At 40.8% G+C, this 14,195-nt stretch overlaps 1 protein-coding gene across 2 annotated transcripts; it reads right to left on the reverse strand.

Annotated features, from left to right (window-relative positions):
- Positions 1-4,098: 4,098 nt before the first annotated feature.
- LOC135500126 (retinol dehydrogenase 13-like) lies at positions 4,099-13,982 on the reverse strand. 2 transcript variants are annotated; one of them, XM_064791372.1, is made up of 8 exons: positions 13,894-13,946; positions 11,406-11,453; positions 10,681-10,871; positions 10,319-10,490; positions 10,020-10,142; positions 9,530-9,853; positions 9,316-9,411; positions 4,099-9,129 (listed from the first exon to the last, which is right to left on the reverse strand). In XM_064791372.1, the coding sequence occupies exons 3-8, from the start codon at positions 10,858-10,860 to the stop codon at positions 8,897-8,899; spliced, it is 1,128 nt and encodes a 375-aa protein (XP_064647442.1). In that variant the 5' UTR covers positions 10,861-10,871; positions 11,406-11,453; positions 13,894-13,946; the 3' UTR covers positions 4,099-8,896. The 2 variants fall into 2 exon arrangements, with proteins under 2 accessions (XP_064647442.1, XP_064647441.1); XM_064791371.1 differs by lacking the exon at positions 11,406-11,453 and having other exon boundaries at positions 13,894-13,982.
- Between the last annotated feature and the right edge of the window lie 213 nt (positions 13,983-14,195).

Consider the following 14,195-nt stretch of genomic DNA (forward strand, 5'->3'; position numbering starts at 1 on the left):
AAAACCTCAACAGTCCTCCTCCATCATATCTTTTCACACAGACCAGGATGACTGGTTTTGTACGCCGTGCTCTTTTGAGGAATCTGTCAGAAAAGAAGTGTCAATTTCAAAGGACGAATCACCTTGTTATTGTCTTGTATTACTCAGGCAATTCCATCCTTGTTTTATAGAGATCAACAGAAAGAAGATCTCGTTTACTTGATGGTTTCTTTCTGGTTTATTCTTTTACCAGCTGCTGGCAATCATTGGTTGTGAAAGGTGGTGCGGCTACCTGGTTACAATATGGCTCATCGTTGTTGCAGAAGTTGCTACCAGCGGATGATGTTTGGTTCAGGTCGATTAGCGCACTTCCGCTAAGAAATGACGATATTAGAGCGCTGGACTAACAAGGTTGACAGTTACTGACTAGAGATACCCGCCTTGGATCCTATATCAAATTACCATCTTTATGCCAGGACCCGGTTTCCCACCGAGTTGTTAAGCAGGCAATAAGATCACCACAGGACAGGAAGCAAAAGACATTAGACGCCATATTGGTTCCGGTGTCATGGCGTCAGGTAAGATATTTACCGGTTTTAGTGTATTTTGGCCGGTGAACGTGTTTATTGAGGAGATAAGGTGCTGAACCACCTATGTTGGAACAGAATGGATACCGCGTTTGGTTGTTCCGAGAGATTGGCAGATGCTGAGCATAAATTGGTTGTGAACCGTGATAATGATGACCAGTTTTGGGCATCATCAGTTAATGAATAGACATGACTATTGTTTCAACCCAACACCAGTCTTGGCCTGTTGGGAGTGAGTGTATGCGGTTGAACGAAAAGAAGGGGGAATATGACGACTGCTAACTGAGGGCATCGTACTGCCTCTTTCACCAGTCAGTCTATTCGTATTCCTCAAGCACCTCGTGGAAGCTGCCATATCCGTGTAATCGATGCTTTGCCTTAGTAGGTATTCTGACAAAGCCAAGATAGGTTGGCAGATAATCTACGGAAGCCCGCGATGATTGTTCAGGATTTCTCCGTGCTCCTCCGGACTGTTGATAAATGAATAATTTAACGAAGCTTGTTTTCTATCATGAGAGATCATCATTCTCAATCGTTTGATGAGAGCTTTCAGTAACATCTCTATGCATCTGGTTATACACATTATGAGAATGAGGGGGCATTAATCATAATCTAGCCGCTATTCCAATTATTGTAATGCCATATCTCCTCATTATGTGGTATTGACAGGTTTCTATCGAGTGGCATCGGTTCATAAAGAGACAGCTATCATATTGCGGTAACAAAAATTGAGCGATCAACACCCCATTTTTATGTATAGCTAATGTTAAAGATCACTGTCCCCTGATACATTGCTTCTTATTCGTTTTGAATTTGTCTAAAATATTTTTCGTTCACCTCAAATGGACCACACCATTATCATGTACGATTGTTGTCAACGGACTATATACCAGTTAGGAGTCTTGTACAATATCAGGCATTATCTGTCTGCAATGTAGTGCAAAGGAAGAAGCAGAAACAATATGGCTCTCGGAAACTGGCATCTGGCAACCCCGGCAGAAGTGCCAGCATAATTGCCTTGAAGACTGGAAGCCGGAGGGTCAATATTATATTGTACACTTGGTGTCCATTACTGGCTTCTTCTTAAGCGTCTCCCGGTGTCTTTATAGACGCTAAAGGCGATATCTCGGTGCTCGTTCAGCTCCGGAGGCCCCACGTGTGGTTAGTAAGGCGACGGCTTGAGTGGTTTGCAAACTGGCGAACAAACGGATCGGTTCTCAGGCAGTTTGATGAGCGAATATATAAAATACGAGAGTTAGGTTACCATCAGCGGAGTTTCTTTTACAAATTCTGTTTGAGTTGGTTTTCGGCTGAATCGAGTGTAATTTGGACTTGATGGGATAAGACTGATGGATGCCTGAGGTTGAATTAAATGAAAACACCAACAATTGCTACCCTATGGTACTTACTGATCGAAAGTGCTCAGTACATACGAGGATAGAAACCAGAACTATGCAATGAAATACAAACATGGCAAACGCCTTCCCAAAGAGATGATCAAACCCTAATATGGTCAGCCACTCATTACAAATCCCTTTTCATCCGACATAAGTATCAATTTAGCCAAACCTCATCAGCCCAAATAGCCCCGCAAGCGAGTTGGCTTTATGACCACATAATACACTCCACCAACTCTGTTTGCACTTGATTACTTAAAGTAATAGATTGGATGCGGTAGATACCTTGATAAAAAAGCATCAATGATCGGAAGTTCGTTGATGATGTCAATAGTTCTTTATGGTTTGTGTGTTTCATTAGGCAAATTTAGTTATGAGTCCACAGCGGTGCTGGTACCGTCGACCACGCGGGCTTTAGGGGAAAAAGGTTAGCTGCTTGTGCCTGAAGTGAACTGATATATGAAATCAACGGGGCGATAGTGTCAGTAACGAATACATGCACATTCGAGTTCAGTGACCGCCAGCCTTTGCCCACCAAGGAAGATAATTGTCCAGTATACCTTAAGTAGCCTCATAAGGGACCTTGCCCCAATCAACTTCATGACAGTAGAGGCGACCTAAGGATGAATAAGGGATGGCTAGCCATCATCTAAGACATGTTGCTTGTTTCGATATTAATTAGGGCAATTTAATAATCTTGTTGGGGGATGTACATGCGACTGTCATCAGGTGAGCTGTGAGGGACATCCTTTGGTCTCACCATAGATATGAAGAAAACTTCATGAAGAGAATACCTATGTCCAAAATTTGCAAGACATGTCCATAACTGAAAATTACAATACTGTATAAACATCTAAATGCCTGGATATGAAGCCAAAGAGTACCCCCCGGGGATGTCCATTTCGCCCTCTTTTATTAAAGGCCCGGGGGGGGTCCACTTGCGTTCAGAGGGCACCATTCTGTGGCGATGATGGTGTAGATTCTTGAATGTCCTCAGAAAGAGTGACCGGGAACGAATCACCAGCATCGTCCGATGTGACTGTGATTTTGTAATCATGACGATTCGGATCAAATAGCCATCAATATCCTCGCTTCATCTCGCCCTGGTGGCTGCATTAATCCGCGTGCCTCAATGAAAACAGCTTTAATTTGCTTGGTTCACAAGACTGATGTGTTGCGGGATGGTTTGGGCGGTTGATGGTTTGGTGACGTGATGCCCCTTGACAACTTGATTGTGTATTGACTCACTTGGGTGGAGAACAGATTTGTGACGTCACTGCCACTCCAGTGCCGATTGGTTGGTAGACCACGCAGTCCTGATCATGAACAATCGACTTTAGCATAATCTTGACGTTTTGTTACATAAAACGCAGATTGTTTTTAGAAAATGACGGACATCGCTTGAACCGTTGGCTCAGTTTCTTTTGCTGTTCTGCCCCGGATGTTGCCTCATCAATCTTTTAGTTTCATCTTCTGCTCTTCCGGTCCAAGAGCATGTCAGGTGAAAAACTAGAATAAAAGGTTGAGTGGCGGATGCCGCCACTGTTTGCAATAATGTCGTCGTACTTTGACAGGAATATATTTCTGATTCTTTTGAAGTGGGTGTGGGTATATATCCGCCTTGAAGAAAGTGGAACAGTGTCCGTTCTCTGCGCCTGATGAGCAGGAAACCAATGTATCAAACGTAAGAACTTCTACTGTAGATGAACTGTATCCGGTCGTTTCGTTTCCTGACCGTTTCGCCCCCAGTCGTTTCGCTCCCTGGGACTTTTTGTTGGGGATTGAGATAGTACCCCGGTAAGTTCCTCCTATGACGTCCACCAGGGTGCAGTGGTGGGCATCTCCAGAGAATATCTCAAATATCTCAAATCTAAATAACAAGGGAAAAGAAAAGCATTATAAATATAAAATATAAAGAAAAATGTTGTCCACAACCGGATTCGAACTCGCGACCTTTGGATCGTATTCTGCCATTTCTGACGGGCGCTCTACCAACTGCTCTAAAGTTTCTAAGACTTCTGACGTCATGTATTTGTCGAAATCTGATCGGCTGAATGACTGTAATTTGAGAGACCAACAACCACAGGCGACTGCTTGCAACCCTAAAAGGCATTGATCAACATAAACACATGAAATTTCCTACAACATGGACTTTTATTCCACCGACCAAAGACTTCAGATGTTTTTATAAAAGCAAAGAGTCTACAGTACAAACATTAATAGCAAAGCCTTCAGCACCAACAAGTCTACATTGCGCACAGTCAACATGGTGGACAGGCGCCGACGTTTCCGTTGCGCCACTACGACAGCCTCGGTATGGGGTAACAAGGCAATCTTCTTTGGTAGATGTCACTCGCGATTTCATCACAAACGGAGAGTGAAAGGCATTCCAGAGTAATTTGATTAGTTTTGAAGAGCACCGTTAGATGGCAGAAAGACAACCAGCGATATCTCCTCAATCTTGACACAAGAGGCGCTGATTTCGTTCCTTATTTTCTTTATCCAAGATATGCTGCAAAATGAAACCGAATTGGATAAGATAGGTCTGATATGATACTGCTGGGGTCATAGTCAAATATTGCCTAGACGTTGTACCCATAGTAATAAGTAAAAGTCTGTCAGCCTCATCACCAAAACTAATCAATTCAAAGTTGGTCCAAAGTTTTTAACTTAGAGGAATGAACATGTAGTGATTGAATGTACAGAAATACACAGATAAAACCTCAGTACTGTTTTTGGAAAAACTTCGCCAGGAAAGAAATTTAGGAATTGATTCAAATGCACATCCTGAGGAAATCAGGATACGATGAACATCAGTATCAATTACAACATGCAATAATGGTAAATGCGGTACAAATTGTGCAAGATTAAATATATCAGCAATCTAAAAAATAACATGCACTCTTTGAAGGATCAAGATCCATGCTATGGCTAAAAGACTACAGAAGCACTAATTTGGCATATTTGACCATTAGTTTGCCACCCTAGGACTTTGGTTTGATAAATAATGCCAAAAGTCAGTCCAATTTGTTTCAAGAAAATGAACATTGCAGTAGACCTCATAGCAGACACCTCCGGCTCCGTCAGTGGTACACCTTCTCTACAAGAGGCAGGGGTTTTGGTCCCAATGGGTTTTTCAATACAATCTAATCTCTGTATCCGGATACCTCCTCAATAAGGTCAGCATCTGTCAGTATTTTGGGTGTCCCTACTAGGGAGGTTACCTGCTCAAACTAGAGTGGCATTCAAAGGGTGAAATTTGCCCAGTAAAATCATACGTTCGTCATCTAGGCCTAAACACCAATGAACTTTAATAATGATAATATAATGGGCCACCAGAAGATCTTCAAACTGCTCCTCCTCGCCCTTCACTTCCCACACTGATGTGTATGGATGGCCCATAAGTATAACAATACAATGCATTATATATTCCATATACAAATCAACATGTAGGTATTAAACATCTCCCATTCAAAGCAAATGTAACACAGTACAGCAATCAATCAATAAATTACATGAATTGATTACATAGCATTAATAACAAAGCATACGAAATCATCAACGGTTCAACAACATTCGTAATGATGTCAAGGAGAGAACTTTCCCACAAAAAACTTTTGGTGGACATTGGTAAAATCAGTGAACTACTCAAAAAGGATAACGTGGAAGGCAGTCTAACTCAACAAACATGCACACAAAACTGAGCAAACATGTCATCGTCACACTATTATACAAAAACCTTTGAGGCATCAAAAGCTAAGACTGAAATACGATTTAGACAACATATTTCTTTACTATCAGAATCAGACCTACACATGTACGTGTGAGGAATTTCAAATATTTCAAGTGAAATTACCACTAACAAGTCATAGGATGGCACAGCAATACTTTTAGCACATTTCAATAAAACAGCAGAAGTCATCAATGGCAATGTGAGTAAAAATAAGAGTTGTGACACAAAATTACTTTCGTAAAGCGACTAAAATACATTGGTACAAAAAGCACATCAGTTCTATTAAAAATACATGATAAAAGCTGTTTACAAATTTGGCTAGTTATATAAAATAGACAAAGAATAAATGCAGTACAATAGAGTGTGTAAACAATACTAAATGGCATACATGGCATGTAATGAGAACAACACAAAGCCTGTCCCAGATTACTGACAAATAGAATGTGAATGATGTCATGACATGTCACATGACATAGCTGGGACTGGCTGTAATGCTTTGGCCTCATTCAGATAACAAACAATCATGCAATATAACAAAACCACGCTTGTCAGGTGAGCAGGTGCATCCAACAAAGTTTACTTACTTGGCCCAGGATGATGATCATACGTGTACAGTCTAGCTCATATTAATATCCACACCTGCAACTTGTGATATCTTCTTAACTATTCAACCATTTTCAATGTGGTTTTCACAAGGTTTACGCAAATGTTGTTGTCAGCATGATCATGATGATTACAATGTGAGCCAGACTGTACATAATTTTGATTTTTGTTTTCATAAGAACAAAATAATGTAGAAAAAAGTTCAAAAAATCAATAATGTGAAAAACCTATGGCACAAAAAGGCAAAATTATCCTTAGAATCTCCAAGAAAGATTGCAGTCAACAGTGGCATGTGAATTTATCTTTGCACGTTGTATCAACACTTATAAGAAACACTGGCCAAGAACACATAGAATTATGAATACAAGGTAACACGACACAGACATGACATGGCATATTGATACATGTACATTCACATACAGTACCGTGTATATAATCTTCAAGTATTGGTGTACATACATGTACACGTAAGCATAGAAAAGTATTACATGAATTAACAATTCTAGGAAATATAAACAATATTCAGAAAATACATCCATAACACCAAGAATAAAAAACAATTAGTCTTTAGTTATTCTTGATAACACCGATATAATAGTACATTTGAAACTTGGAATAACTTGTAGGTCTTTAAATAACCTTTGAAAATCTTGTTGAACTTTAACACGATCGACATTAAATAGAATGGTATTTGAATGACTGGAACTGGAAGCATCTAGCCGCTTTGCAAGCAGTATACAACATCAATATTGCATTTCAAGGAATGGTCCTCTCGCAAATTTTGCAACACTTTATGTTACACACACAGTGACAAAACACAACTCTTTTTGTGTGAAAAATCAAAACTGCCAGAATCGTACACAAAAACTTCTGCCCGAAGTACCTAATTATAATGCTATTGGACTATGGTTAACTTTCATGTCATGGGTGCTAGAGTTCTGTTCAGAGAAGAGAAATACCCAGGCCTAGTTTGGCTTGATTCATCACCTTCCACAAGCAGGATTTCAGCCCAGTATCAGCCAATCAGAAGACATGTATGATCTCTTGTTCAGCATACACAGCATGGCCATGGCAAGTACAAGGCTTCTTATTGGCCAATGACCAATCAAGAGTCCAAAATTCCAGCCTGAGGGAATGGAATGCAGTGATTGTAACATGACAGAGGCAATGGCTGATTTATAGGCTAGGGGCAGTTCTTATCACAACCCCTGTTCCCATGTCACACAGAATTTCGAGCCTAATGTGACCTCATCTACATAATGATCCAAATTGCAGCTTCTTAAATGGTCAACGATCTAAATTAGGATACAATGTCATGTAGGCATTACTTACCATTTGGTGTGATCCTTTTAGTTCATCAAGCTTCATGATTGCACTAATGCCCTTAGGTAACAAATTTATTTACTCTGCATACACTTTTTTAACAAGACAACCTAAGAAAAGGAATCTGTTAATCAAAGCCTTCCCTCCTGCACTTTGAACAGCAAAAAATCCCACTGTAATTCAACAATTTCGCCTTGCATTATCAGAAATATTCAATTAAGATTAGGCCCGCAATGACACCAAATTGCCAAATTAGTCTAGTCTGTCAACTATCTATTTTGGGTTCAATTATTCGAAATCGGCACTAATTTCGTTTGCATGTAATCATCTTGTCCTACATTACGAGTGGATTCATTCTATGTCGAGGACAGCATCCAGAATTAAAGTGGACAGAGTGCAAGTTTACACAAACTTTTCGTTCAACGTTTGGTAGCAAGTAGCATTGTTTTCAATGTAAAATGCATGAGGAATCAATTTGGTTTCGGCGAGACGACCAATACCTCCTGTTATATGTAGGTATCATTTCCTCAAGTATTGGCAAGTAATGAATATGGCGCATAGTTTTGCAGATTCGAGTACGTCATCCAGAAAGATACTAGTGGCTTTTTATTCAAGTGCTGGCCCTCGCCAACTTGCATTTCTAATAGCAAAGCAATAAGTTATCAAGAAAGACACAGCAGTGTTGTGAAAAATGTCCCTCTCACTACATATTACAACTCGTGCAAGGAAGGAAGTACAACGATATATCATATTTTACATCTATGAAGCACATTCATACATGTATACAATGTATAACCTTGATTCATATCAGGAAAACAGCGACACACTTATTTTGATATTAATGACATATTAATGTCAGAATTAATGACACATTAATGCCAGTAATGACACACTAATGACAGTAATGACACACTAATGACAGTAATTTCGGTATTAATGACACACTAATGTCAGAATTAATGACAGATTATGTCAATAATGACACACTAATGTCAGTAATGGCACACTAATGACAGTAATGACACACTAATGTCAGTATTGATGACACACTAATGTCAGCAATAAAAAATTGAGTTTCATGAACAGTAAATGTTTTTAAAAAGTGTTGAAAGGTCGCATGAGAACAGCCTAATGAACAGACAATAACGTTGCGGTCATTGACCATTCATTGGTAGGTTACGAATTTCAATGTTTTTTGCTTTGTCAAAGCTTTGAAGAGGAACTTTTAGTACACTGGTACGAAACTAAACTGATCTTAAACCTAGTAACGCCTTCTATTCTTTCTTCTCTTCTTTATCCTCAGGTTCCTTCTCTTCCGTCTTTTCCGTCTCATCTTTCTTCTCTTCGTCTTTCTTCTCTTCCTTTCCATCTTCTTCCTTCTTCTCTCCATCCCCCTCCTTCGACTCAGCAGGCTTCTCCTCCTCCTTCTTCTCTGGGACTGGTTCCGGCTCTGGTGGTGGCTCGGGGATCTCCAGAGGTTCGTAGCCTTCAATTTTCAAATAGCCACCTGCGGAGAAAAAGGAATTATCAACAGTGTGTTCTGATGTTTCCTGTTGATCAACATGGCAATTTTCCTGCTTTCAATGACCAGTCACGAAGTGCTTTACAATGGCTGTCATTGTTACAGGCCTCTGCCGAGGAACGGAGGTGGCCAACATGTGTGGCCGATCATCACCACCATGCCAACACGTACCAGCCAGCTGCCATAGCTTCTTCTGTTTCTCCTCATCTTTGGTCTCAGCAGACGAGTCGGCCTCTCTGTTGTCACAGTAGTATTTACCGGTCACACCTGGAAAAGGTAAGAAATTAAGAAGTTTTATTCATCATTCTAGATAGTATTGGGTGCAGGACATCAATGTGTGTAATGTTGAGTTGTAGCAAGGTTGGAATGAATGTAAACTACCCACCTTTATACTTCTCGTCATCAGCAAAGTTGAACATAATATTTGCCGCTTTATCCACACTGGTTGTGGTGTTCAGGAACTTCAACATCCCGCCCATCACATAACGATCGAAGAACCTCTTTGGTGCAGAATTCTGACGATAGAGCTGCGTCTTGGGAACAAATCCGGGGCAAACACAATTCACGGATACACCGGTGCCTTCCAGAAGTCTAGCTAATTCATACGTGAACATTATAAGAGCTGCTTTTGAGTTTTTGTAAGCCTGGCCACCACAGTAGGCACCACTGTTTACAAGGAACAAGTCGTCCATGTCGACATCTTTGAATTCTGCAATAAAGATTTCAAAGTTTGTTTTAAACATTCGGTTTCTGTTTTGAAGTTTTCGTTGACTCGATAGGATCGGGCACATTACACAGTTGGCGTGGAAACCCAAGACTGAGCAGACCTTAGTCTTAGAAAGTCTGACACAGTTTTAAAGAAAAAAGATACTTACGTCGGCCCTTGGATTGACTTCCATCATGGAGAGCGGTTGTCACATTCAGGACACGAACGTTGCCAGTCTCTTCGCCAGTTTTCTTCAGGTCGTCCAACAAGAGGTGGGTCAAGTAGAAGTGACCTAGGAAAAAGGTAGGAAGACATCCCAAGTATAGTCTAGCGGTCAAGGCGTCCATCTCGTGAGCGGAAGGTCAAAGATCTAGGCATCGTTGGTACTCTTTCCAATGGATATACATGTTTGATACAGAAAGGAGCGATGTGGTTGGGAGATAACAAAACATAGAAGAAAAAGCTCACCAATGAAGTTCGTCCCCATCATGAGCTCCATGCCCTCGTTTGTCAGTTGTCGTTTTGGGTCCTTCATACTCAGCGCCACTGCTGCGTTGTTGATCAAGACTTGTATCTTCTTGCCTTCCTCATGGAACTTCACCACAAACTGTTCGATAGATTCCTTATTTGACAGGTCAAGCTGAGTAAAAGAGAAGAAACAACGACATTTTGACTCTCAACCGGTACAATGATTTGACACCCGCATAGTGTTGCCCGGTGTGCCAGCGCTCTTTTCATGTCTGTGTTCATGGGGATGTTTGTCTGAACTCCGCAGTAACATGGCAGTAAAGTGACTATAATTTGAAGGAAACTAACAGTTAAGTGCTTACTGGTAGGTAGTGGGCCAAGGCCTGAGGATTCTTTGCCTTGATCTTATCGACAGCAGCCTTCCCCCTTTCCTCATTCCTGCAGGCGAGGTAGACATTGTCTCCAGCCTCGCACAGATACTCTGCAGTCTTGTATCCGATACCTGAATTGGCACCCGTAATGATGACGACGCGACCTGACATTTTTCAACTGTCTGAAAAGATGAAACAAAACAAGCCTTTCATGCTAACTGAACATCAAGACTTGTGTTACAATTACATATTGCATTGGAGTACATCTGATCTCTGGTGCCCAAGTATTGATCACACCTCAGCCAGACAGTGCAGATTTTCATGTACATGTACGCGTATTCATTACCTGTCTAAGAACTAGTCAGATTAACGCCAATACAGACAGAATGCATGATGACATCTGAGATAGATGATGTGCTCACAGTCATAGATGACAGGGATGCAAACAGGGCTGCATTATGTCCCCGAAACACAAATTTATGCCTCAAGGTTTCTCAATTTGCTACGCCTTCAGACTAATACCGCTGCCAGAAAATTTATGAAGGCAAAAAAGACCGCTGATATCATTGTCAGTTTTGTCTCCAAGCTCTTGACATTTGCCCCCATTTGGTAACCCGGTTCTAGTGTGGATGTACAATGAACTAGTATATCATGTAATTGACTAGGCCATTTTGTAAATTTATTTCTCACTGGTATGACTGGTGCATCACACTTACATGTAATCAATCACTCTATAAGTAATTACTGGATCCCACCACTGAGACCTGGAAGATTGTTACAATGTCAAATTATGGCCATAAAATAGTCTGTACCAGTACTCAGGATGGGTCTACATCAACTTTAACATGATCAGAAAATGCACACACTGGCTTCGTTTAAAACAATCAGCTTTCTCTGTACCCTGCTAATAGTTTTCCGGTCAACTTATGACAAGTAGACAGTGTCACATCTAAAGATTTGATGACATCTGGTCAACTCCAATGCTTTTTAAAAAGATGACCATGTAATAACACTGTTTCCCTCTGAGGTCATCTATGCCTTCTTTTGACCCGGAACGAGAGTTGCCAATTTCCAATCATTCAGCCAATTGCCCTGTAACACTTCACCAACATGTTCAGTGGCTGACAATACATACAACATGTAGAATTTAGCTCACGTGTGCACCATCAATAATGTTCAGGCTGGGTCGGACTCCGCGGAGCAGCAACTAGCATGCAACATGTGTATACAGTGTTGAAAATATGAACAGCAGAACTTCCAGGCATGAAAGGCTTGGCTACCTGATTTCTCATCTCCATGGCAACCATTATACACAGGAGTCTGAGATGATCCATTGATTCAGTTATCAACAGACTGAACATGATGATTGAGAGGCCATTGATTGGTGGTCAGCTAGGAGGAATGTCTGAACATTCCAATATGGCATTGGCTATCCATATCAGTTATCACTCCGAATGCTAGCAGTAAATTTACAGCACAATGCCTTGGGAGAGGATGTCATTCACTCGTCAAAATGAGGAACGAATCCTATGACAGTGTCAGATTAACATCCATGACAATTGTGACATTGGGTGATATGAATAAAGACTAGCAAATGCTTTTACTTCAATTTTGTACAGAAAGGCCTAGTGTAAATGTACATGGAGTTTTAGATAAAAGCATTTGCTAGTCTTTATTCATATCAATTATTGGCGAGTTAAACCAGAGTAAAAGGGGGAATTGAAAGTTAATGTCACCATCATGACAGTCAGATTATATGCTATAGGATTCTATTCAGCCTGATGTACGATCACGGTCACAGACACAGCTCATCATTTTTTTCACATGCTATCGATCCTGCCGTGATGAGACTAGGCGGGGGTTAGAGATGCAGTTTGTACGCTACGCATCTGCCCTGTCGCATGATCAATAGACTTTATAATTGGCAGACTAGTCAGTGCACTCAGGCATGCAGACTGGAGCCTAAATGAAACTAAGATATCTCAATCATACTTGCTGCATAACAAATTAACCCTTTCAATTGTTTTGCTAGCATACATCTTCATCCTAATCATGTCAGATTGAACACTTCTATTATACAGTACACATAAATAAGAGATGTAATTGTATAGCAGACACCAATTGAAGGTGGAGGTCATTATGCCTAGAAAATGCTAGACATGTCCCTGTGTCAATGCATGCAGTCCCTCTCTGTATGGTGAGGAAACGGTATTTTTCGGGATACTGGGTCTGGGATTGCCTAAAGACTAACAGGCTTTACCAGGCCAATATTTTTCCGGGACAATGGGCCAGGTACTTTATTCCTGTCTTAACAAAATCTCGACATGCCTTTTATAAAAGCCTCTGTCTGACTTACACCACTACATACATGCACACAATACAATCACTTATCAGCAATGTCCCTTCTGCTGAAGATGAACTAGACCTTCAAGCATTGCATTTCATCATGATATGGACATGAATGACCTCATTCCACTTGTTTAATCTCTGCCTTTTATCATTATGAGGTCAAGGCCTCTTGCACTAATTGGCAATGCACCTTAGGTCCCCTCTTGGCATAAAGTATTTGCACTCAATTAAGAAGGCTTTGGAAATAGTTATTAGTGTAACCAAACCAGAGTACCGACTGATTCATCAATAAAGTAAAATGATAGGCCTATGCATTTAGAAACCAATGACAAATCCTGCCGGCCGCCAAAAACGCATCCTCCTATAGCAGGTCTTGGGATCACTCCTTTCACTGAACGGGGATTGTAAACTCGTTCCTATTATCGGTAGGCCTAGCGGTACTCAAGTCACACAACCTTAAGTTGAGGAAAGAAAGATACAAAGGCTGCAGTCCCTGTGAGCTGCTCGTGCAGAAGAAGTGAAGGAAAGGGTGTAAGCCTATAGGGACTGGGAGCTTGGGGTCGAGATGAGCTGCTTGAATCGAATGCCATTCTTCACCTCAGCAGCAGTGAAATGCAGTGAACCACTTAATAAAAGGACTTCGGTCAAGATAAACGATGCAATATGATTCAACACGTCAAATGCAGTTGCGGTCTGTGTATATTTCTTCTGAACAGCACTGTCTTTCTCCTTTCAGTAAACCTAAAACACACCAACAAAAATCACTGCACCAACAAAATTAGGACAATGAATACAAAATATGAAATATTGTTACGAAAGGTGAGTAATCATTGAATCGATTGAACAATGTCTCACCAATATTGTTGTCGTGTAAATCGGTGAAATTTGGAATTATTTCAGGTAAAATTTCAGAAACAAGTGCAGAATAACAGATGAACTTCCTGTCGGGGCTGCGCAATGGATTCCGAAAATGAGGCAATTACGCATAAATTGGGTCCATGCTATATCCAATCCGGGTTAGCAGGTCATGTGATCTTTCTGATTTCGCGGGAAATGAAATTACACGGTCGAAGTCAACACTATCCCCATCCCCTCAGGCTAAAGCCCCTAACTGCACATATTAATGAAATGAATACCACCAGTTTCACCCCCAGCTC

This window comes from Lineus longissimus, chromosome 16 (genome assembly GCF_910592395.1).
Source record: "Lineus longissimus chromosome 16, tnLinLong1.2, whole genome shotgun sequence".
NCBI classification, from domain to species: domain Eukaryota; kingdom Metazoa; phylum Nemertea; class Pilidiophora; order Heteronemertea; family Lineidae; genus Lineus; species Lineus longissimus.